Source organism: Anastrepha obliqua, chromosome 5 (assembly GCF_027943255.1).
Source record: "Anastrepha obliqua isolate idAnaObli1 chromosome 5, idAnaObli1_1.0, whole genome shotgun sequence".
NCBI classification, from domain to species: domain Eukaryota; kingdom Metazoa; phylum Arthropoda; class Insecta; order Diptera; family Tephritidae; genus Anastrepha; species Anastrepha obliqua.
The window spans coordinates 18049165-18075809 of record NC_072896.1 but is presented as its reverse complement, the minus strand read 5'-3'; the positions used below and the strand labels follow the sequence as shown (position 1 = coordinate 18075809).

Genomic DNA, 26645 nt, shown 5'->3' with positions numbered 1-26645 from the left:
ATTACAAAAGGAAATGCGAAATAAAAATTGCGCGCAGCTGCACGATGCACTCAAATTAAGAGTTGAAGCTCTTGTGGCAGCCACACCACAAGTTCGTGCCGGTCAAGTCCAGCTGTCAAATTGACAAAATGCGTTTATAACGGGTGTTTTTTTCCTCTTTGATTTATGGAGCTTACGATATGGGCATCACACGAGCTTATAAAGGAACCTCGCCCGCACATCAGCGCCATTCCCACGATTTTCTGAGATGATCGATTTATGGCGATGTTCATTTTTATATTGGGTACTCGAAAAAGTATTTTCGTATTTTGTGCTACCAATCACATTGTGTCATATCATATGGTGTTAGAAAGGTGACTTTATAAGCTTTATTTAACCAAAAAAAAATTTAATTTGGAGAAGTTGAAAAAAAGTTATAGCTGTTCAAAAATGAGTGAAAATAATGAAGAAGTTCGCTATATTTTGAATTTTTTGTATGAAAAAGGGAAGAATGCTACGCAAGCCACCAATAAAATTTGTGAAGTTTACGGAGACGATGCTGCATCAGTTCGTGTAGCACAACAATGGTTCGCTCGCTTCCGTTTTGCAAAATCGATGTGAAAGATGCACCTCGCTCCGGTCGACCTATCGTTGAAAAAGTCGATGAAATTATGGAAAAGATAAGCTGCCATGACATCGCCAAGGCACTAAACATTCTTCATCAAACGGTTTTGAACAATTTAAAAAAGGCTGGTTACAAAAAGAAGCTCGATGTTTGGGTACCACATGAATTGTCTGTGAAAAATTTAATGGACCGAATTAACATCTGCGATTCTTGGCTGAAACGAAATGAAATCGAACCATTTCTTAAGCTAATGGTAACAGGAGACGAAAAGTGGATCAAATACGATAATAATGTGCGAAAAAGGTCATGGCGCAAGGGTGATGAAGCTTAACAAATGGTCGCATAGCCAGGATTGACGCCTCGAAAGGGAAGGAATCATCCTCTATGTGCTGCTCCAGCCTGCTCAAACGATTGATTCTTCACAACAACTGATGACATTGAAGCAAACAATCGAAAAAAAACGGCCAGAACTGATCAGCAGAAAGGGTGTCGTCTTCCATCAGGGCAACTCAATAAAATTTATGCAATAAAATTCTTACTAATTCAAACTTGGGAAAATAAATAATGCTTACGTAGCAAACTCACTCAGCGGTAGCGCAAACCCTTAAGCGGAAGCGTTTACCGTTTCACAATATCGTTATCAATTCTTTTTGCAATAAAATTCTTACCAATTCAAACTTGGGAAAATAAATAATGCTTACGTAGCGTCTGGCTTGAGCAACGTCTTCCGGTGGAATTAAGTTATTCGTAGGTGTAGAGTTAAGTAAATTTTGTAAAGAATTTGAGTTTAATTCGGACAGTTAATAAAGGCGCACGCATCGCACCTAGTAAATTACCGTGTTTTTATTAAGGTTTTCCGCGCAAGGAAACCTAGCACACATATTTGATGACTCGGCAAAAACTGGGAGAGCTTGGCTGGGAAATTTTGATGCATCCACCATATAGCCCTGACCTTGCACCATCGGACTACCATTTGTTTCGGTCAATGCAGAACTCCCTTAATGGAATAAAGTTGGCTTCAAGAGAAGTCTGTGAAAATTACTTGTCGCAGTTTTTCGCCGAGAAACCACAAAAGTTTTACACTGATGGAATAATGTCTCTAGAAGAAAAATGACAAAAGGTGGTCGACCAAAATGGTACATATTTGGTTTAATAAAGTTCATTATAAATATAAAAAAATGAGTTGAAGTTTGATTAGAAATACGAAAAGACTTTTTCGACTACCCAATATATAAGGCAGGAGGCAGGAGAAGCTGGAGATGGGTTCACCGTGAAGTGAGAGGATTGAGGTTACCGTGACAACCTGTGATCTACTTCTGGAAAGATGAAATTTGTGAGAATACAAACGCTCTATGTTTTGAAAGTATTCGATTTGATGTCTTGGAGTGATAGCAGGAGAAGAAGCAAACCGAACTAGAAGAAACAAACCGGCACTTGAATGACCAAATGGAGGAGCGCTTGGCTGCACTGGGTGTATCCAACTAGCGCCGATTAGCACCTACTTAGGAACAAGTCAGATTATATACCAAACCTTGTGCCAGCTTGCCGAGCACAGACACACTCCTCATAAAAAACACCCTTTATTTGGTAAGTTTTTCCATTTAATTTTTTCCTCAAATTTTTTCCAAATTTTTTTTTTGTACAAAAAAAACAATATTTTCGCCGAAAAGCCTAAACGTGTTTTTGCACAGCCATTGAACGTAAAATGTGCAAACAAACATACACACACACCCTCATGCATGTGTGCTCTTTCACACCACTAGCGCATCGTTGGCATCGCTTTTGTGTTGAGTGCTTTCAGGCGCCCACATGGAAAATCTCGTTAAATGAATAGTGATTAACTTACAGGTGCGCGTTGCAGCAAATGCGCACAAAAACACATATGGCCTTTGCCAGCACACACACATATACAGGTGTATGTATATAGATATGCATATCACGTATATGTGTGTATGTATACAAATTTATATGTGTTTTTGTACACCAACCATATAAACTGCCATTCTCAATACATTCACAGCGCATACCGCATGCTTTGCATACTCCCTACACACACACATCCGCACGCACAAGCCCAAATTCGTGGCACTTAATGCTGTTGCGCCCCACAAAATATGCAACGAAATGGAAAATACGCGCATTGCACCAACGGCGCCACGCTTTGGTAGGCGACAACCTCTGCATTTCCTCGTGGGAAAAACACAGAATTTCCAAAAAGCATAAAAATATACAGATAGTGGGAAAAATAAAAAAATCTCTTCGTTTTCGTACATGCATACGTACACGAACGCATACATATTTCCACAAACTCTCTCATATATCCACATACGAAAGTCCGCACTTGTTTAACGCTTTTAGTTTCGTGTTTTTCACACGCTTAAGGGAAATTTGCCCCGCACTAAGCTTTGCAGCAATTACTTTACTCACTTTAATCACACATACCACACAAACGTACCCATACATACATGTAAATATGTACATAGTAGATATTTTTTCTCGCCCTTACATAGCTACTTGTAAGTGCGCGCTTTCGGTGGATTTGTATGTCACATTGCCATCGCACACACACACACAAATATACACAAGCGCTCATTTCTTCTAAATTCTAGTCCTCTCGTCCATTTCATTTTTCCTTTTTTGACACTAATGCTTTCCCCTAATGCAGTCTTCAGGCATGAATGCCAATTCAGTTCATTCGTTTGGATTTTTTTCTAACCCGCACTTAGTTATTGTGCGAATAAAATGCAATGAAATGAAAAGAAAAAATGCACGCGCATACTTCGGCCACTTTTCATACTCACTTTTTTCACTTGTTGCCTCGAAGTGCGCCGCACGTGCATCTCTATCTGTTCTTTAGAATATTTTCATTTCACAAATTAAATGCTTTCACTTTTCATGGACTTTGTTCTTTACACCGGCTTTTCTTTTCAATTCCATGGGATGAGCCTATTTTACCTTACTAGTTTTTGAAGTGATGCTTTGAAAATGTGAATATATATTTAACCTTTGGTGAGACTCCACACAAAATACCCTATGATCAAAAAGTACCGGGAAGGTGATGTTAACTGTTTTCATCTCTTGCCAAGGCATAGTGCACCATGAGTACCCTCCATCAGGCCAGACAGTCAATAAAGAATATTATTTATCCGTTTTGAAGCGTTCGAGGGATGCTGTACGTCGCAAATGGCCGGAAATGTAGGCAAACAATTCTTGGATTTTGCATGATGATAGCGCGCTATCGCAACTAGCCCAAATTGCGCTGGACTATTTGACCAAACACCAAGTAAACACCATCGTGCAAGCACCGCAATTACCTTTCAGTCGATAGAGGAGATATACTGTGGGCAAAAAGTAAGGTGAATTTATTTGTCAAACTTCGCGGGATTAAAATTTCGCTCTAGTTATTTTTTTCATGAGTTGTGTTAATAACATAATAACTGTTAATAACATCTGGGCTAACTTTCATGTGAATGTCATTATCAGTAATATATTTAAGCTTGTGTTTACCAAACGACCAAGAGTGCATTTTTCGATTTTTACAATGTCTGATTTGATTGAGCAGAGAAGTGCCATCAAATTTTGTTTGCGGAATGAAATTTTGGCTTCGGAAACGTTTAGCATGTTGCAGAAGGCATTTGGTGATTCGACCATGTCGCAGAAAAATGTTTATAAGTGGTACAAAGACTTCAAAGAGGGTCGAGAACGTGTTGATGACTTGGAGCGCTCCGGACGACCATCGACGTCAACACATGACCAACACGTCAATTAAGTGAAGGAGTTAATGCTCAAAAATCGTCGGTTGACTGTTAAATTCCTTACTGATATGATCGGAATAACAGAAGGATCTGTGAAAACCATTTTCAAAGACCATTTGGGCCTACGAAAAGTCAAATCTCGTTTGATACCGAAAACTCTCAATTTCTTGGAAAAAAGTCGTCGCGTTGATATGTGTGAAACAATGCTTTCAGACTATCAGGACAAGCTCAAATGTATCATTATGGGAAATGAGTCTCGGATTTATGCTTACGACCCTGAAACAACCGACCATTCAAGCGAATATCGTGCTGAAGGCGAGGCCAGACGAAAAGAGCACGTCAAAGTCGTTCAAAAATAAAGGTCATGATGACAGTTTTTTTCGATTTTCATGGTGTGGTGCACTATGAATTCCTTCCACCTGGTCAAACTGTTAATAAGGAATATTATTTGAGCGTTATGCGTCGTTTACGTGAAGCAATTCGTCTAAAAAGACCAGAATTATGGGCCAACAACTCTTGGTTTTTGCATCACGATAGTGCACCGTCTCACACTACACTCGTTCTTCGTGACCATTTCGCCAAAAATTCCACGCATATCGTTCCGCAACCACCGTATTCGCCTGATTTGGCTCCGTGTGATTTCTGGCTATTCCCAAAACTCAAGAGACCACTCCGGGGAACGCGTTTCGAGTCGATTGAGGAGATAAAAGCTGAATCGAAGAAGGTGCTGATGGCTATACCGGAAATGGACTATTTGGCATGTTTCGGGAATTGGAAAAATCATTGGCATAAGTGTATTTCATCGAGAGGGGATTATTTTGAAGGGAATGAAATTGATTTACAAGAATAAATAAAGATTTTTCATTTTACAACCAAATTCACCTTACTTTTTGCCCACAGTATAAAAGAGAATGCGACGAAGGAGCTGAAGGCCATCCCTTCGTCGAACTACCAGGGATGCATGTAGGACTGAGTTAAACATTGGCACATGTGTGTTGTTTCAGACGGGTCATATTTTGAAGCAGATAAAATAAATTTGTCTGAAATTTAACTCTGTTTTGTTTTATTTAAACATCCCGGTACTTTCTGATCATAGGGTGCAATACAACTGGTATGCAATTTGTTTGCTCGTAGCTGGCAAGATACTTTTCTAATAATTTAATTGTTTTCAATATTGTTTGTTAGTTGGAAAAATATAAATAATTTGTAACCTCTTACGTTAGGTTGAGGAAAAAGAAATTAATTGTTCTTCGGTAGATGGCTGTAGTGGTCGATATCTCGTCAAGTTTCGCCCAAGGTGATATTTCACACTAAAAAAATTCGTTTACTCTTTTTTGTTCGTTCCATTCATCTATGAATTACAGGGTGTGAACAATGGAAACCAACAAAGCGAAAATTAGGTACATTTTACAGTTTTGTTTTTGTTTTTTGATAAAGGCGGAAAGGCTAAAATGCAAGCCAGGCCGCGCCGCTGAAATTGTGAATGCTGCTTATGGTGCTGATGCTGTCAAATCTACAGTCTGTGTCAGAAAAAAGGAACCGCGATTATTCATGAATTATAAAGATATATTCTTAAATTTTCTTTTACATAAAAGTATATACAAAACTACGAGTCGCAATTACTCACTAAGCCGTGTAGTCTTCATCGTTGTCGAGTATAGCCTGGCATTCTCTCCATGCTTTGAACCAGCTTTTCTGCGTAGCTCGTCGACAAACAGGACTAGATTCTGCGAACTTGACGCACGAGTTGCTTTAAATCATAGACTGGCCTTCCGGCAAGCTGTGTTTTCATAGTTCCCGACACATTTTCAATGGAGTTAGCGTCTGGGGACTGGGAAGGCCAGTCCAATACTGTGACGCAATTTTCTTGTTTTGGTGTTTCTCAATGTTTTTTTCTGAGAGCAGTGGTTTTGGTGATGTGGGACGGTAGGATATGTTTGACTCCTTCAATCGATGTTCCATGGTGTAGATACTCACATTTATTCCCTTTTTAGCAAGAACTGATCGGCCCTTTCGAATGCGTGCAGAAAAATTGCGCCTCGAAATGCTTCGTGTTCTTCTCACTCATTTTTGTTTGGTTGCGCTTACGGAAAAGTTTCGAATGACACTACCCTGGCGCCGTAGTCCTTGAGAGCAACTATTATGCAGTAAAAAGTAGAACGAAATATATATCGAAGTTACACGAAAAAAAACGATTCCTTTCTTCTGAGACAGACTGTAATCACGTGCAATTTTGGTTTTGTCGATTCCGTTCAGGAATTTTTAGGTCAAAGATTCGCCTCGCACAGACACAGGCCTGCCGTTGAATATGTCGATAAAATTACAGAAATAATCCAAGTTGAGCGGCATACTAGTGGTCGTAGCATCGTCCAGGATCTAACCAGATCGACTATAAAACAATTTTAAGTAATTTACGCAAAATAAAAAATAAAAATAATGCATTTCTTTTTCTCCACACTAATATTAGGAGGTGTCAATTGGAGCGATATGCGTAAAACACGGTCACTTCTCTCCAACTGTCAGCCATAACTGCACCTGGTGTATTCTGCTAAGGCAAAAGCTAAGCCCCTAAGGACCGAGACTAAGCGGTATAATCAACAAATGCATAGCGGAAATGTTAGAGCAAAGCCTATCTGAGGGCACAGCTGGCAGTCCCAGCACTCAGACTCGGGCATCGGTAGGCATGGAAGGCAACCTCAACAAGTAAGAATAAAAATTGGAACCTGATATAACTGATGAACTTTTACTTTTCCATGAAATGAAGGACGCGGTTTTGAACCTGAAACAAAAGAATTTAACATCGTTCAGCGACTAAGTTAAAAAAAAGAAGCCCTATGTTTCATATTGGAATAAAAGAACCAAACATATTATCTAATGAAGTAGATGAAATCTTCAATATCAGCGCAAAATCCGTCCTCCTATAACTATGTTCTATAGCCTGGCTTACGTCTAACCACATAAGCCGTCGTCTTCAAACGTTTGTGAACAAATGCCTCAGAATTATATGCGGTACCTTGTGGCCGAAAACAATCCCCAATATGGACCTTCTTCTGCTTACTAAAAGCTGCCCAATCGATTCCGAAATAAAATGACGAAACTGGACTTCTTCTCTCCGCAGAGAAGCCGATAATGTTGCCGAAATGGCTTTTCAATGGAATCTGCAAGAAAGTCGACGCAGAGGCTGCCCACGTCAAACTTCGATGCGCACAATCTACCACGAGAGCCCTTCCACCGCCATCTGGAACCAAATCAGACACACAGCGACTCACAGAAATCATTGGAGAACATTTGTGTCCGCCCTATGTTCCGACTAGGAGCGATATAATATGCACTATGATGTTTTTCTTAAGGGGTATCGGTGATCTAGAGCTCCACTATTTAGGGTATTTTCAGGAATTTTGTTTTACAGTAAAAAACAATGAAAAACCAAATTGAAATATTTAAGGCTTCTTATTTAACTTCTTTTACATGCAAAACTGAAATGATGAATGAATAACAAAATTTTATTTTTTTAAATTTTATAAGTTGACCCTCCCCAAAAATTGGACCTAGACGGTGTTGTCCATTTTCGCTCTTCTATGATATTTATCTGAAACACAAAAACCAAAAAATTATTAATACCGTAGCTATGTCCCGTACTAGAATAAAAGAAAATTTTTTTGACAAAATGGCACGGTTTTGAATTTAACACCCTAAAAATCGGGTTTTTTCAGCTTTTTAATCAAAAACATACGAAAAAATTGAAATAATAATATGATCTAATAAGGGCGATAGCCATTCATGATGTGAATAGCAATTTCAGATGATTCGGTTGAATACTTTTTTTTTTTTGACAACACCAGGCCGAAAAAAGTCGTTTCGAAATAAATGAGTTTAAAGTTTGAGGTACAGGAGCGCGCGGATCACTCTCTACCTAGTTAATGGGCTATAGAAGCTATAATATTCAGAATTTCCGCATGAAAATTTCACAGTATATTCTTAAGATATAGAAAAAGAAATATCGAAAAAACAAAAAATCGAGTTTTGGAAATTTCTAGACTACCGGGTCCCCTTAAATAATTTCTTTATATTTTCAGTTGAGAATGTCATCTAAATATAATAAATAATTTAATTGTATAATTAATTATATATAATATACATAATTTTTGGTTAATCCTTAACTGTCCGGACGATGAAACGGTAGCCTGGACTAAGGAGGTTATACCGAGTCGAAAGCCATGGGAAGGAGCCAAATTGACGGCTATTGATCCTTGACGAGCTCCTACAGACTCTCGATGATCTCGGATACGAAATTCAGGGCTTTACTGATGAACTAGTCCTCATGGTTAGAGGCAAATTTGACTCTACTATAACTGATCGCGTGCAACTAGATCTCGACATTAAGCAAAACTGATGTCGTGAGAAAAGACTTTCGTTAAATCCGAATAAAACATGTGTGGTACTGTTCACCCGAAGAAGGTAACTAAGCCTCGGAACCCTTAAATTAAGGGGCGCCGACTTAACTCTATCTGGGAACATGAATTATCTGGGAGTATTCCTTGATAAAACCTTGACCTGGAAAAATCACTTATCGTACATCACAAATAAAGCTTTGAGAGCAATATACATATGTCAGAGGCTTTACGGTAAAACATGGGGTGTGCGGACAAAGCTGATGAGAATTCTGGATTCATTTCTGAACTCTCCGTGCCTGACAGTCCACGACAAGATGGAAAGGAAACTAGATTTCCTCAAGCAATTCAAAGTGGTCATTAGTGACCACTCAGCGTGGAGAAACAATGAAATATCCTTAAAACAGGACGCACAGGTGTGGTTTACTGATGGGTCCAAAATGAAGGACGGTAGTGCCGGGCTGGAATTGTTGAACCACATTTCAAAAAAGCAATATTACTGGGAAAAACCACTTACATTTTCCAGGCGGAGCTCTACGCCTTAGAGCTGTGTGCCAGAGAATGTCTACGGAGAGGCACGCGCGGTGCCAATATTAACATTCTCTCTGACAGTTAAGCAACTCTAAAATCACTGGATAGCTTCTCATTCCAATCACGGTTGGTCTGGGAATGTTTTAAAATCCTCAAAGCCCTAGCATCAAGAAACTCTGTTACCTTTATGTGGGTTCCGGGACATAAGGGGCATGAAGGGAATGAAATTGCGGACACTTTAGCGAAAAAGGGGGTCCTGAACCTTTCTGCGGGGTAAATAACAGTTTCAAAAGTGTCTTTCTACGTGAGCAGGAACAACGACGCCTAACCGACTACTGGAGAGCCCAATCGGGCATGTGGCAGTCGAAAAAACTCATAGATCCAGAACGGATAAAGGCAGAACCAATCCTTAACCTAAGTAGAAAGTACATAAAACTTTACATTGAACTACTAACAGGACACTGTAAAGTTAATTATCACTTGAAAAAGATAGGTGAGATAGAAAACGATTCCTGTAGACTCTGCAAAGAGCCACAAGAAACAGCAAAACACGTTCTATGCGACTGCCTAGCAAAGGGCACGAATCAGCCTAAATTACCTGGGAAATGGGGCAATAGATCCAAACCTCCTGGTAGGAATGAAGCCTACAGCAGTTTTAGGATTTATTAATAGCCTTAAACTGTTCGAGTAGGCTACATGGCTGCACAATACATCTCTTCAGGTCGCAGTGCACAAACAGCCAATCAATAATAATAATAATAATATAATTTATCAAGGATTAAAAAAAGCCAAAACCCCCCCAAAAAAAATTGAAGTAGGAAATTAAGCAACAGCTTTAATAAAACTACGTTAAGAAAAGTTCATATAAGAAAATAAATCCTGATTAATACTTAAAATTACAAACGTATTGGCTTAGTTTGACCTCTAAATGTTTTAAAATTCTAAAATTTTTGAAAGTATTTGCTTTTTATATATTCGTTTAAAAACGTTAAAATTTTTTGGCCCTACGCCCAATGTCGCCTTAGTGCACAAAAATCGAAGAACTCGTTGTCTGCAATGTAAAGGGGTTTGGTATTTTTGTAGGGAGAATTTATCAACTAAAGAAATTCAACAGACATTTTTCTATAAAAGAAACTATATGCCGCCAGGAAGCCATTAAAGTTAACTAATTGGATACTAAGAATTTTGATTTTACGTTTTTTGTTTTTGTTATTTCCATACACAGTGGCGAGCATGACAGTGATCTCTTATTAATACTTACTATGCTTTTCTAGTCAGATTTTTATTTTTGTAATTTTTATCCAAATTATTCATTCTTTATTCTTTTTTTGTTCTTTAATACAAATCAAACTTTAAAACTTTATATAAATAAAAAATATAATATCAAAAAATGTTCATCTTAATTCTTAGCTCTTTAAGGGGTTAAGGGTACGTCCTTTGTATTTTTACGTGAGTACCTGCTGGCGACAGCTCACCCACGATACTCAAACGTACACGGATCAATTTAATTATTGATCAGAACCCAAATAACTTAGGTACCAATTGGCAGTGTGGAACGGACACACTAACCGCCTTGGTAGGGCTCGAAGCCTACCCATAAATCTGTCATTCTATGGGTCCCCGCACCCGGCTGCAATGCAATTCCACATCGGCCTAAAGCCTACCCGCGCTTTAGGTCTTAACCACAGCCACCACGAAAACCTCCCCGAAGGACCGTTCCCAAAGAACAGGTCAGAACGAACTTTGAGAGCTCCTGTTCCCCGTGGTACCGAGTTATGGTCTTGGGTGAGACATCGTAACCGAAGACACTGCCAGTTGAGCTCCCATACTGCTCAGGCACTGGTGGACCTAGATTTTAGTCGCCTTTTACGACAGGCATATCTTACCTCGGGCATATTCTAACCCCTGCACCACTGGGGGAGGGGTTTAGGGGTAGTCAGAATTTACAAAAATTTGATTTTTTTTGCATTTTCTTAAAATATAATATTTTAAAAACATTGTATAAAAATTTTAAGTGAAGCCGAAAAATACTTTTCGAGTTATTCAACAATTAACAAAGGGCGCTCGGGCGCTCCGGAGCGTTCGAGAGCAAGCAGACAAACTTTAAATGCGTTTTTTCTCAAAACTATGTTTTTTGAACTGGTGATCACTTAAAAACCGCTTGGTAGATTTCAATAAAATGTATACCGATTTTGAAAAACATAAAAAACTCGTGCCTAATCGAAGGATTTTTTTTTTCAAAAATTTCGATTTTTTTTAACAATTAATTGTCGGTTTTTTCTCGAAAGCCTGAAAAATATTTTCTAAGGCCGCGATATTGTTAATTCTGAAAAAAAATCTTCGATGAGGCACAAGATTATATATTAATAAAACTAATTTCTCTTCTCCGGTTGATTTTAGATGAATTTCCAAGGAGTTGAGATGATCACCGCAAGGGACTTCTGGAGAAACGGGCTCCACACAACGAGCTATAAAAGTTTTGTATTATTAAGTTGTTTTTTTGTTTTGGAATTTTACTAAAGTCAAGTCGAAAGATTATGTATTAATGCTATGTTTTTATTTTTCTAAAATAAAGCAATTGACTATCTAAAAAAAATTATTCAAAATCATCATGTTTTCGGGCCTCTGACTATACCTAATCCCTTAATTTAAATAACTTATCGACCAATGAAATCTCTGGCATGCCACACTGCATCCAGGCTTTTTCAGGATGTGATGAGATCTCAAAAATTTATCTCACTTTAAATGATTCACAAACAAAAATTGGACGAAAAAATCTGGGAACTTATTTTTTACTGAACTGTGCGACTGAAATTTCCTGAATTTAAATTGAATTTCAATTCCTAGATCTACAAATGTTGTCCGGGTTTTCAGCCTTTGCATAGTAATTTTCTAGTCTACTTATTATAAATGTGTAAAATATGTTTTCCCTTGAACAACTAGTTTAAAAAATAAGTATTCCAATCGAAAGTTTCAAAAATCGTGCGCTCCTCCTCATGCAATGCATGTACTAACACAACTTGGCTACGCTCTACGTAAGTATTGGTGCACCATTCATCTGGATTACACTGCTTGTTTGGCTGCTGGTAACGAGGGAGTTGTCACACTCAATACAGCAGTGCCACCAAAATATTCAGAAACAAAAACTTATCACCAAAAATTTGAAGTCAGGTGCGTATAAAAGGTTGGCACGTCACAACAGTCGAAAAGTCATTTATTAGCTTGACATAAAAGTAGTCTCGTATAGTTCGTACACAAATACATATTTAGATATTTAGATATATACACACAAATATATATAAGCACACCTTCATGAAGCTTGCATGCCTTGAGCCACCGCCAACTCTGTCCCTAAATACGTCCTTTTACGTCCACAAATTATGCCTCTTGTCGCTCCGCTAAATGAATGGCGCGAAAATAATTTGTCTTACTTAAATGTGACAAAAACGAGAATGCATAGCATTGCCAAAAATGTGATTTTTTTTATTTGCTATTTCACATGCTCCCAACTACCCTCACTCTTTAGTTGTTTTTGACATTTGTTTGCCATTTTCAGTATGTCAGCCATGCTTTTTTTGTTTTGCTTTCATTTGTGTATTCACAACTACTTTTTCTGCATTTGGCATTGCTCGCGGCTGACGAATGACAACAAGTAATGTGGTCGTATGTAATTGTTTGCCAAAATAACTGCACATACCTGCGCACATGTATGTGTGTTGGACATGTAGTCGCTCATTTCCTGCATATCCACTCACAGGCCTGCATCTGTCGGCTAGGTGGCGCTCATATGCCAAGCGCTGCTGACAAATTCACAGGAAATTATTACGTGGGAAATGAATGAATGACAAGCCAAGCGAGAAGCAGCTTTTTTCCTTCTTTGCGTAGCAACTTTTATGCGCTGTTTGTCCTTTTTCTTGTCATTTATGTTTTTATTTATTTTTTATGAAAATATACTACATGTGCAAATACTGCAAAGCAAAAAATTCCTTGATAAGTGTCTAGTCGATATTCCGAAACACATAAAAGTCAACCTATTTATTCTTGGGAAATTTACTATTCGTTGGAGCGATGAAATAATGCGGAATTTTGTGTTTATGACTCATACATTTCCCTCCAAGCTAAAGAGGTTTTTTCATCAACTGTTGCCTTTTCCAAACCTCCTCACAGTCGAAATGCTGTGAAATGGTTCAAGTACCGGTCTAGCCTCGTTTTCATACCATTTTGAAACCTCCAACAGGCAGATAGTATCTACTATGTAATGGAGAAGATTGATTGGATTTAGGTTGGCGCACTGCCCCAGGCTATCGAAGAGAGGAGCACCCAGTAACCTTAATAGTCTAGCTGCCAAACCCGGGCATTTACAGAGAAAGTGCTCAACAGTCTCCTTCTCGGAAAGGTCCCCACAGCTTCTGAAATGGGGGTTAAATGGTAACCCCAGCTTTTTCGCGTGTGTGCCGATCGTCCAATGACAAGTAAACACAGTTACGATTTTGGAAATTGAATGACCTCGAGACCTCAGCGCATTCTAAGTCCTCCGTATATTGTACTGGGGCCAAAGTGTTTTCAAAATAGCACATGAAAAATGGTGATCCATCTTTTCTACGCTTCCCTGAGAAATAAGTTGTGGGATTCCCCTTTAGCAACAGTCGGGGGAAAGCCGATGACCGGGTAGGAGATCTGAGACCAATTCAGTCGAGCCCTTCCATGCAAGCACATCAGCAACTTCATTTCCCTCTATGTTCCTATGTCTTGGAACCCAGGGGTTTTCAAAATAGCACATGAAGAAACGGAGCTCGATCTTTTCTATGCTTCCCTGAGAAATAAGTTGTGGAATTCCCCTTTAGCAACAGTCGGAGGAAAGCCGATGACCGGGTAGAAGATCTCTAAGACCAATTCAGTCAACCCCTCCCAGGCAAGCGCATCAGCAACTTCATTTCCCTCTATGTTCATATGTCTTGGAACAGAGATCAGAGAAAGGTTTTCTACACACCGAAGAGATGTTATCTTATTTTTACAGGAGTTTACTAATTTCCTTCTGCTCCATGGCGTCATCAGAGCCTTGATCTTGACTTGACAATCGGAAAAAATGTTAATGTCTTCCTCGTTCCCACGTTCCCTAAGCATTTTGCACACCTGCAGGGTGCAAAGACATCTGCCTGAAGGACTCTAGCAGTATTCGGCAATTTTAAGGAAATAAATAAATTGGCTGATTTAGAAAAAACGCCTGCTCCGACTCCCGATTCTATCTTGGAGCCCCTTCGTTTACAAATCGGAGAAAACAAACACCTAAGAAAAAGTGTAAGCCAAACACCAAACAAAAAGGATAAGCATCATTTATATAAAAGTATATTTTAAGGAAAAATAAAAAAAAATAAAAAATTCCTTTCAAATAATCAATTTTAAAACAAGTTTAAATAACACAGCTATTTTGTTTTTACTTGCCATCAAAAATCCATATTTAATGGAGATTTCATATTTCAATACTATCAAATATTTTGTTATAAATTTCCCTTTTCGGCATGAAATAACTCTCGAGTTTATGTCTTTCCTTCAACTTTTTCCAATTACACAACATGCACAATAGTTTTTGAAATCCACTCACCTGAAAAACAGCCCAAAATTTGTAAGAGCCCTCGGTGATGACAAAATCATAGTAACCCTTCAATGGATCACCTTTGATGTATCTCCCTTCGCCCACATCTGTCGATTTGGCCGCATCGGCTGTGTCAGACATTTGGCGCTTCTCACGCGTACCCTGAGCATTTTCGCGCGCTATCGCATCCCCCTTTGTGCCCACAGTTTGTTTGGCTGTGCTGCCGCTATTGCTGGCCACCGCCTCTTTCGCTTCACTGCTCACTACCGAATCTTCTGTCGAAGTAGTTCGCTTTGTTGTTGTCGTTCTAGGATTTTTAGTTGCTTTGCTATTGGATTTAACTCGTTTTCCCACAGTTGTGGTCCCAACAGCCTCCGCTCCGCCATTATCAGCGATTGTGCTGCTGTTCCTTTGTGTATACTTGTCGTTTGTCTCGAATTTAGGCGGCTTTTTCGAATTGATACGCATTTGTTGCACGATTTGCTGTTGACGACGTTTTGCTGCCTCTTGTTGTTGTTGCTGCTGTTTTTGTCCATGTGTCGCGAGCACATCCCAGGCTGCAGCGAATGCCTGGTAAATGTCCCACATGGTTTTGAGGGTTTTCAGCGTAGACAACAGCGCATTCTCGGTGGGAGCGTTGGTGGTTGCTGGCTGGTTCGGCGTGTCGTCCCCTCGGACCGCCTGCTGCTGGTGTTGTGTTGTGGTCTGTTGTGGGCGGTTTTGGCGCTGTTGGGGCTGTTGAAGTTGTTGCCGTTGCTGCAGTTGCTGTTGATATTGTTGCTTTTGTAGTGGTGTTAGCGCACCAGGATACTCGTAATCATCCAGTGGGCCATCAGTATCGTAAGCAGCGTAGGGATCTCTGTAATTAAAAGGAGTTTAAGTTTAATAGTGCCAGCTTTGAATTTTTAGAGACACTTTAAAGAGACAAAGAACGTACAATTGAACCGAAAATGCGCATAATTTATGGTACAGAAATTCATTGTTATCATTTGGGGTTGAGGATCAAAATGATTGGAAAATTCACGTGTAAATTTATAAGCGACGCAAATACTAGCGGAAGTTTTTCATTTCGGATTTTCACTATATTTTTAAATTAATTCCAGTATCTTGGGAAATAACTTGTTTAATAATAGAAATTTTTTTGAAACTGGAAGCATAGTTTTTGGCAGGGCAAAAACGGCAAATTTTAAATTCAAGTAAATGTTAGCCCTGGAACAGCTAGAGATTCCTCAATAATTTTGCTTGCAAGTAAATACTCGATACTTTTTTGCCAAAGCAAGCAATGATAGCTGCAGATTTTGCAATGGAGAAGAGAGGGAAACTCTTGAACACCTTCTATGTTCTTGCCCGAACGAAATGTTTTAGAGCTCTACAATATGAGAGGTTAGAAGATCTTTCGGGGCCTACTTAGATTCACAAAAGACGCAGGCTTTTTACAAGAAGCCTACTAAGGGGACCAATAGGTCTATAGTATGTGATGGCTTACAGCCGGCGAGGTCAACCTAACTTAACCTAACCGAACCGGCACCTTTTTTATAGTATTTGCTGTATAGTCACGCTGTCATCCATCACAAATTCATTCCATCACGTCAAAGTAGGACGTAAATTTTAATTTGCTGTAAGGTGAAGGAGTGGGAAAATATGAAACCTTGTTTAGTTGTCGTAGCATGTCCTAGCATCCAGTAGAAGGTTTTGAGCAAAATAAACATCAAAAATGAATTTCTCGTACCAAAAAACACCACATACATATATTTTATTCCAAACAATGAAGCAAAAAAAAAACACAAAAATTGATTGAGGATTAATAAGTAAAATTAAAAATAAAGAGATTCGAAAGCCATTTTAGAAATATTCTTCAATGGACTTCTTTTATTCAGAATTAACCGTGAATACTTCAGTCGACGAAACAAAGTAGAGCAAAAATGTAACCCACCCTAATGTATAAATGCCAAAATATGCGATCAAAGTTTAATTAAAATTTTTTGTATAATAATTTTAGAAACGATAGAAAATAATGTGAAATGTTTTCTATTTGGCCTTCAAAAAATTTGTATATCAGTTCCGTATGTGAAAAAAGAAAATGTCCATTCCACTTCAACAAATGTAATGGGAGCATATTTAAAGGAAGCTAATTCATTTAGAGGCCAAAATCGCGTAAGCGGGTATTTTGATATTTGGTATATTTATTTATCCAACCGCATAATTTGACAATTGCCCAGAAACGAACTTGTGTCGATTGGTATAAAGAAATATTGTTCGTACATTCGTTTGCCAGAAATTACACTGTGGTACAAAAAAAAAAGTTGCAAAAAAACTTTGGATCGGACATGGTGAGGGTTGTAGCTTATGAAAAACTGAAAAGAATGGTATAGGAGAAATTTCCAATACACCCCCAAAATCTCATTTTATGGCCATAAAACCGTTTTTCAGTAGGTTGATATGAACAATCCCTCCTAACTTCGCCAATTTCCATCCGATTTCGAATTTGCTTTTTTAGTTCGAAAGAACAAAACCAAGCCTTTTTGACAGTGTGTTAACATTTTTTCTGAAATGACAACTGACGAGACTGTAGGCGGAAGTATTTGGAATTTTTTTATTTTTTCTCTATTTTTTCGACTTTGACATAATTTTTACGATATTATCCGATATTGAGGATTTTTTTAGTACCCTACTGTGTTAGTAAGTTTAATTTTGCGTCGAATGAGCTATATTTGACTGTAACTGAATTAAAATTAATAGAGTTGTGTGGGTTTTAAGATTTTTTCTTTTTTTTTTACTACGAGATTTGGTATGCGTTTCGAAGCATGAAAATAATAACAAGTGTCATTATAAACGCATAATATTTATTGGAGTATTGTGCAGTGCAGCACTGTACGGTATGGTGCGGTGCAGTACACAACGGCACTGGTTCCAAACTTAAAAATGCATTGGAAACGGCCCTTTGGAGTTTAGTATGGTACGGTACATTTGTCATTTCTTCATCAGTTTTGAATACTTCTCTGTATGAAATTCGATCATCATCATTCATCTGAAGTCGTCATCAACTAAATTCCATTGCTTAAATCGAGAAGCGAGCGTTTCAGATTGTCTTCCCGATAGAAGTATGTAAATCACGAGAAAGATCCTGAAAATCTGAATTTGATACAATGTCTCGTTCTGAAAACTTAGAACCAGACGGAAAGTACTCTTCATCATCAGGTTTATTGTTATCAGTTTGATCATCATCAGCAATGAGTTGAACTTCCTTCAGTTCATGACCTGCAGTTGAGTCAATCATATCGTCCAAGACTACGGGGTTCTTAACAGTTGCAACATCAGCATATTTTATGTGCTTTCGAGTTTTATAATGATGACCGTTTACGTCCGTTTTACAAAAATAACAATCATCTGGTTTATGATAAGGCTGATGATGCCATATCATCGGAGAATATTGAGAAATTTGACTTTTCTGGCAACGTTTTGATTTATATCTTTTGAATTTCAATGAAACAAACAATAAAACTTTGACATTTTAATAAGGTTAACTTATAATAACAAACTTCTTTTGTTAATCAATGTACAGTGTGAACTTTGGTACACTTGGGAGCTTTTTCATATTTCTATTGAAAAAAAAATGTGCTATAATATGTCAGATATTTTCGTAAGTTCTAACCAGTTCTGTTGTATGCAGTACAGTGTACTCTTATGTATATATATATACTCCAATAAATATTACGTATCTATAATAACGCATCAAAACACGTCCTTATTCCCATTTAGCGTAAGCTATACCAACATTCCAAATTAGTAAAAAAAAAACAAAAAATCTTAAAACTCGCACAACTCTACTAATTTTAATTCAGTTACAGTCAAATATAGCTCATTTGACGCAAAATTAAATTTACTAACACAGTAGGGTACTAAAAAAAATCCTCAATATCGGATAATATCGTAAAAATTATGTCAAAGTCGAAAAAATAGAGAAAAAATAAAAAAAATCCAAATACTTCCGCCTACAGTCTCGTCAGTTGTCATTTCAGAAAAAATGTTAACACACTGTCAAAAAGACTTGTTTTTGTTCTTTCGAACTAAAAAAGCAAATTCGAAATCGGATGGAAATTGGCGAAGTTAGGAGTTATTCTTCACATCAACCTACTGAAAAACGGTTTTATGGCCATAAAATGAGATTTTGAGGGTGTATTGGAAATTTCTCCTATACCATTCTTTTCAGTTTTTCATAAGCTACAACCCTCACCATGTCCGATCCAAAGTTTTTTCGCAACTTTTTTTTTTGTACCACAGTGTTATCAGAGAATTAAGGAAAACCAACCGCTGAAAACGAATCATCCTTCAGCGAGACAATGCGAGCTCTTACGTATCGGCTCACACAAGAGAATTTTTAATTAATGGGTCATCCACCCTACAGCCCTGATTTACCGCCTAATGATATTTTTTTGCACCCGGGTATCAAAAATAAAATGCGAATATTTCAATGCCTGAAGAAGTTGTTGAAGCCTTTAAACAGCTCGTTTTGGAGGTATCCATTTCCGAGTGACAAAAGTGCTGTTAAAATTGGTTCAAGCAAATGGTAGAGTACATTGACTTCCCAGGAGACTATTTTGGAAAAAATAATGACACTTTCATTATTATTTTATAAGTTTTTTCATTATTGGGTGCAAACTATAAAAGGCAATCCTCGCAAGAATCGCCTACGACGTGTACTTTCGAAGCATTCATACATATTTATGTGCCTACGGGTGCAAAGGCCTGAACACTATTACAAATGCTAGAATTTAATAGATTATTATGAGTACAAGTGCAGCTGATTGTGTGCACTTAACACCTTCCGTATATGCTGAACTGTCGAGATATTCATATTTATGTACATAGTACACCCATACATGCGTGGAGTGGAGCTGATTTTAGTTTAATAAACTTTTTTTTTATTTATTTTAAGACTGTTTTGAGTTTCTTATTTATTATTATTATTTTTTTTTTTAATGGTTTTTTACAGCAAGGCAATTTCGCGGGCCTTTTTATAGAGCAGAAAACTTCTTTCGAAAGCAATAAGTACAATTTCTTGGAAAAAAGTCCCCTATGAGAAAAAACAAGGTATGTATATACCTATATATTACTTAAAAATCTACTGCCAATGACATCCCGGTTTATCCACTTTTAATCTTCCTATTAAAAAAATGTATCAACAGTTTCTTCACGCCCAGCTTCAACACCTCAAAAAGAACAAACGCTAAAGGGCAGATAGAGAAAAACTTCAGATTTCTTACACACTGCGTACAAAGCCCCTGATTATTATTTGAAACCTTTCGCAATACTAAATAAAACTGAATGGTGATTGAAAGCAAGGCACTAAAAAATGCTAACACCTTCACAGAAATTATCAAGAAATTTAAGTTGAGGTTGAATTCTTTCGCAAAGAGGAATAATCTTAAGTTTATGTGTTAAATTTCGAGTTCTCAGAGTAAAAAACTGACTGATGAATTTATTTTTCCTTGTTCACTGCTCTCGGAAGCATAAGTCCTCGACAAGACTCAGTCGTGCGATGGTTTCTTTAAGGGGGGAGCCTGAATTATAAGGTCAAAAAAATCAATTTTTTTTTTTCGTTTTAAGCGATCCATAATATATTTCAGAATATTCACAAAGTTACAGAACCTAATTCTCAATATTTCCGTAGATACAAAGCCAAAGGCAGGCTAGCGTTAGGTAGTTACGCTGTGACCGGACAGCTATAGTACAAACTTTATCTTCTTTTCTCGACTTTTCATTTTTATGATTTCTTTGAATTGACGTACATGAATGAAAAAAAAACTAAAACCTTTTGAAATGAATCATAGCTTGTTCCCTTCAGAATTAAATTCTCTTCTATTTGAACTAACAAAATAGATAAAAAAAAGTTTTTCAGATTTTTATACCAAGTTGAAGTGAATTTTTTTTTTATAGAAAGGCATTTTTTTCTTTAAGACCTCCAAAAAGTTGAAATTTTGGAATTTCTCTCAGTTTTCTTAGTTCATCTAGAATAAAAAATCATGATAATTAGAGATCCATTTGAATTTTTTTACGAGCTGTATCTTGTACGCCAGTTGGAAACTCCAGCGTTGCAGCGCCCTACTAATTTCTATGTTAAACATTTTTTTCAACTTATTTTAACCAGTACAAAAGTTTGTTATACTTTTTAAATATTCATTAAAAGATAGAAAAAACTTTGCAGTACTAAATTAATTTTTTCCTTAAAAAAAAATCGGAAAGAGATGCAATTTTTATACCTCATAAACCAGGCTCAACCCTTAATCTATTTTGATATCTGACAGAGTAGGTGATCAGCCTGCAGCTACCAGTTCTAACTAGTGGAAATGCCCACCTGTCATTGCTTAGTAACAACGCCTTCTTACTGCTTGGTGCGCTATCTGTGTTTCACATTTCTGGCAGAAAGATCGCACAGATGGTTGATGCAATGTGTAATTGTGTGTTTTTCTTGTTTTAGCAGCCACAATGCAAATAATGCGCTGACTATTATGCGGGAGCAAGAATGGAAAGGATACGTTTTTAGGGTTGAGGATTTTTTTGTTTTTTTTTTTTAGATACAGGGGAAGTTTAGTTTAATTTGGAAAAGTGCGAGGACCGTGCTTTACGTAGGACTCAAATCCACAACCTGTGAGATGGCAGGCTAGTGCACTTATGCTAGACTACCGAGGCCACTCGACTGATGAGTAGTCGAACTATAAAGCCGATAAGAAGTGAGGGAATTATCGTTGCAGGTTTTGCAGGAATTATTGGGTAGAGCCAGAACTTTCTGTGCAAAAAGCCAAAGGCCAAGACAAAGTCACATTTAAGTGCTGCTAGCAAATAAGGCGGTAGAGGAATTTCTTTGAGGCGGAAAAGGAAAACACTCCGATTGTTGGTTAGATTAATCACCATGGAGCCAACATATGGTTGGAATAAATATCTTCAACGACGCAATATCGTGAGAGAAAGATAAGCAGTGCCAAAAAATATAATAAAAATCAAAAGGAAGTTATAAAACTGCATACCAAACATTTTCTCGAGAGTTTCTAATTGAAAACCTTGGACTTTTGATGAAAAGCTTGTGGGACTTTTATAACTTTTTATAAAGTTTGAAATTTAGAATTACTATATATAATTTTTGTTAGACAATCAGTTATAACGAAAAATAGTCAACATTCAACAAAACAAATGAAAAACTAAATAAGAATGACAAAAGGGAAGCACTTTCTCTGCGCATTTGCTAATCTCAGGCGGCGCGTTTCTGAATTCGATTAAGTTGTCTATCCCTTAACTGATTTCTAAGACTTTTAGAGAATTTTTAAAAAAGATCTAACCTTTTATTATTCAACCCCTCTCCCCGTCTTACCACCATACGAGCTCTCATAGGTCTCAAAAAAGACTAACATCTACCTCTTGGGCTTGGGCTTTCAACTGCGGTACATCTTCTATTCCACACATCCATCCTTTATTACAAGAAAATCTATAAACTTGATTGCAGTTCAATACGAAATCGAAAGAGCTCCCAAGTACTTCATGACTGACGTAAGCGGATTTATCGACAGATCCAAGTGGTCGGAAGGTAAAAGCGGATCGTGACAGCAGCAGTTTGCAAAAGTTGTAGGAATAAGAAATGCAGCTACTTCGATATGGCGCTTCATGCACTAATTAATTGCAGAATCTTAGTATCAGAACAGCATCCCGCATCTCAAAAGTTGTCTTCAAATCAATCGATCGTCGCGATTTACTTTTGCACTTGAAATTCAAATCTGTAATATCGAAACCTCAGTTTTTTGCCTATGCCATCTGCTTGTGGAACAAGCTACCCCTTAAGCTCAAGGCTACTAGAGATGCATTATACTTTAATCCTTTGCGGTTGCATTCTCAAGTCGTCGTAAATGTCGGTGCCGCCTGTATAGCGTGAAGATGTCATTAAGAAGAGAGGAAACATTTCCGTGATTAGTAGAGTAGCGATCAGAAGAAAGCTATACCGAACGGATTCTGTAATTTCCAAAATCCATATATTTGCTTTAAATCACTAAGGACAAATAACTTCGAAAAGCTAAATTTGCTCCGACTAGCTGGCGTTCCCATCAGAGAAATTTGCCGATCGCAAAGGCTAGCATTCCTCATGCATTACTATGTTATTTTTGTCGCTCATGCGTCAGTCACTTATTTTTCTTTTTACTCTTGAAATTTTTGCTTTTTGAACAATTGAAATTAATGTAAGATATTAAATTCTAATTTTGTGTATTTTAAGGGCTTATATACGTCCAGAATTATCAAATAATCTCTTTCAAATAATCGTTCTTATTTACAGATTATTATTTTTATAGTTTTAGACGTACTTCTGTAGAATTCGATTGTAAAAATTCCCCATAGATATAAAGTTATGGTAAAAAATGTAACTGCCCGACTGCCTCGAGCGAAATGCACTTGCAAGTTTAAACTCATTTTTCTCGAAACTACTTCCGGCACGGTCTGCATGCTAACTCATACTCGTACAGTTTTTAATATTTTTTGATGCGGTTTTTTTTAATATTCGAAAGTGTTTTCTCTATAGTCCGGATTTGTGATAATTTTATTAAAAAATCTTATAAACATAATTAAAGTGTGACATTTGTGACATAAAGCGCATACTTTTTTTTAAAATGCCGTAAATTGCAAAATTTTTCGATTTTAAAAATCCGGCTCGACAGACTATAACTACAACTTTATTTTACTAGAATTGTTTTACTTCTTACAGATCCATCGAAAATTGTACTTTGGGTCACGTGATTTTTTATATACTAATTTTTGTAAAGGAAAATTAAAATAAATTTTTTTATAACGGTTAAGTACTAAAAAGCATTGTACAAAACTTTTTTATATTTATTTCTATTGCTATCCCTTCTGAAAACAGTTTTTCTTTAAGCGCACTTTTAACGCTGCCGGACGTATGTAACCCCTTAATATTCCTTTATTTTATGCTAAAATTAGTATCTAACACTGAAATATAACCTGCGATTGTTGTGCTTAACTAAATAAAATAATAAACAATCAGCTGCTCAACAACTACATTCGATTATCTGTCTTCCATATTTGAGACTTTGAAAAAAAAATGTTGTTCCACAAATGGAGCGGCCTACAATTTTAGGCCCGCTTCCGAACGGCAGATATTTTTTATGAGGAGCTTTTTCATGGCAGAAATACACTCAAAGGTTTATCATTGCCTGCCGAGGAGCGACGGATATTCGAAAAAACTTTTCAGACTTTAAAGCTCCTTCTTTTTATTTCCATTTTTTGTGTGATTTTTCCGCATTACTTTAAACTTTGAAAACTTGATCAGACAGTTTTAGTAAATTTTTAAGTGAAAAAAAATCACTTTCACTCATCAAAAGTTTAGCGCGCTGAACTCGAACTCTTCACAATTGCTTAACTAATGTAGCTAACGGAAAAAGTTGTGCCAGCACAAAGAGCTGGTAGTGTGGCATGCATGAGTTTCCCTATCAAACTTAGCGTAAAATTATCATTATACTTGCAACGCGTCGCTGCATCGACGACGAGATTTATAAGTTCGTTGCAATACCAGCAAAATTAGAACGCAAGCAAAGGCACACACACATATACTCGTACACATCCACATGCACATAGTAAATACTCGCATTCTGCCAGTACGCTCTTTTTGCCACTGCTACACGTTGTTGCAACTTAATGATGCTGGCTGCACTAGCAGCAAAATTATAGTGGAAAATTCCAGCTTTGCAAAACAAGTGAGCGAGCGAATGAGTGAGTGCATTCAAGTGTGTAACTATGCGGGTTGTTGTTGTTATCATTGCTATTCACTTCAAATGCATATGCGTTGATGTGTATTTTGATGGCACAGCAGCGTCGTAGCGGTGGCGGTTGTGGCAACGTTGATTTAGTTGTCGATTTTTGCGGGCGCTACAACTTGCACAAAGCAACTACTGTCATGTTAATATCTACATACATACTATACACATACATACGTGCGTATGCGCTGCCACACTAGTAAGTATGCGTTTGAGCGCACCATTGATTGGTGGAGGCGTTGCGCGTGACTGATGCTCGTTTGCCACACACTTTCTCTAAAGCAGCTATTTTAAGCATACTTCTATCTTTATGCATATTCATGTGTGTGTGTGTGTGTGTGTGCACTCATCAGTTCTTCTACTGCGTAACGGTGCGGTTAATGATTGCTGCCGGTGGTGGTGCAAATATTTGCAATGCTGTTTGTTCGGGGTGTTGCATGTACGCGCACCATTACCATAGGCAACATCAGCTCACGGCTGGTGAAAATATCAAAAATAGCAAAAACAACAATATTAACTGTAAGCATAAACTGTAAGTAGAAACGAAATTTTTGATGCCAAATTTGTGCGTTGCTAACAAAATCCAACTGGGTGCATAGACACACACATTCATATGAACAGAGTCTTCATTAAGTTTGTGTTGTACACACTTTTGCCCAATTGTGGTTTTTATTTGAAGTTGCTGTTTTCGTCAAAATATTAGATGTTTGTTGCTTGCGCTCTTTAGCCTGGTGACTGATGGTTGCGGCCAGCAGTGCGTATGAGCAACTTTTTAAGATCCTTTTATTTGTCGATTTGATTTTCAGCAGTTCGCATCACAGATGGACCTAAAGGAAGCATGAAAAATATTAAACTTACATTCCCAAAGCTGGCGAGTCTATGTTCATGTAACGACCCTGATATATTATATAACCAACCCTCAAAAATGTATGTGAAATTTTTTATTACAACAAAAAAAAAAATTTTGAATTAAAGTGGTGAATCACGCTACGGAGTAGCTGTCACTAGTATTGAGAAAAAATCAGTAAAAATTACAAATAATTTTTTTTTTTTTGCTAATAATTTTTTCACAATTTAATTTAATTTGTTTTTTATTAAAATTCACATTTTAAATATTTAAATAGTTATACATTTGCATTACTTTTTACTAATTACACTGGTCGACAAAAAATGATTATTTTTCTGATTCAAGCATCGGACCCGGCCTATCTTATAGATTTTTCATCGCTGAATACGAATCTGACCTTAAAAAGTTTCAATCACGTCAAGATTTTGAAAAAAATTAGTTCAAAAAGTCAAAAAAACGTGTTTTTGACCATTTTTGACCAAATGTAGTGGATGAACCTGAGGTGATGGAAGCTTCTACCTAGCCTTAAACTGAAGCCTGAACCTTCAGTTATAAGATCCAAATCGAAAATACCCTGAATCAATTGTAAATTTTGATGTAGCACAATTTTTTTAACTGCTCGCGCACGATTTTCATAGGTGCAGCCATGCAGGCTAGTTAGCCTTATCATAGTGGTGCGCTGACTTGTACCTTTTACCTATCATGTTTTTAGTTATTGGGTTTGCTTAGCACGATTCGGAATTATTAGATATATATGTTATCAGAACTGCACTTTACATATCTTTTGTGATAAAAAGTTCATTTTTAATTGACACTTCAACATAAATTGGTCAATCAATATCTTCGAAGTTTCTTTATCATCAGTTTTTTTCAGGACTACATCTCAATTTCTTAATATTAGAATCTGACCTTTACCTACATCAGATATTTTTCAAATATACATATAAGTTTTTTGGTTTTTATACTTTAACTGATTCCTCAGGTTTTACTATGCCTAGAGTTTGTAAAACGGATCCAAATTTATTCTGTTACATTTGTGGACAGTTTATGACAAGAAAGCAGAGACGCACATTAACTCCTGCTACTAAAGAGTCATATGAATATTATTTTAGTTG

At 37.2% G+C, this 26645-nt stretch overlaps 1 protein-coding gene across 1 annotated transcript in view; it reads right to left on the bottom strand.

Annotated features, from left to right (window-relative positions):
• Positions 1–26645, bottom strand: part of LOC129247514 (uncharacterized) — an 84412-nt gene that overhangs the window by 9147 nt on the left and 48620 nt on the right. The window contains exon 2 of the mRNA XM_054886667.1: positions 14884–15733. Coding sequence (XP_054742642.1) covers positions 14884–15733 — 850 coding nt within the window. The remainder of the gene's footprint in view (positions 1–14883; positions 15734–26645) is intronic.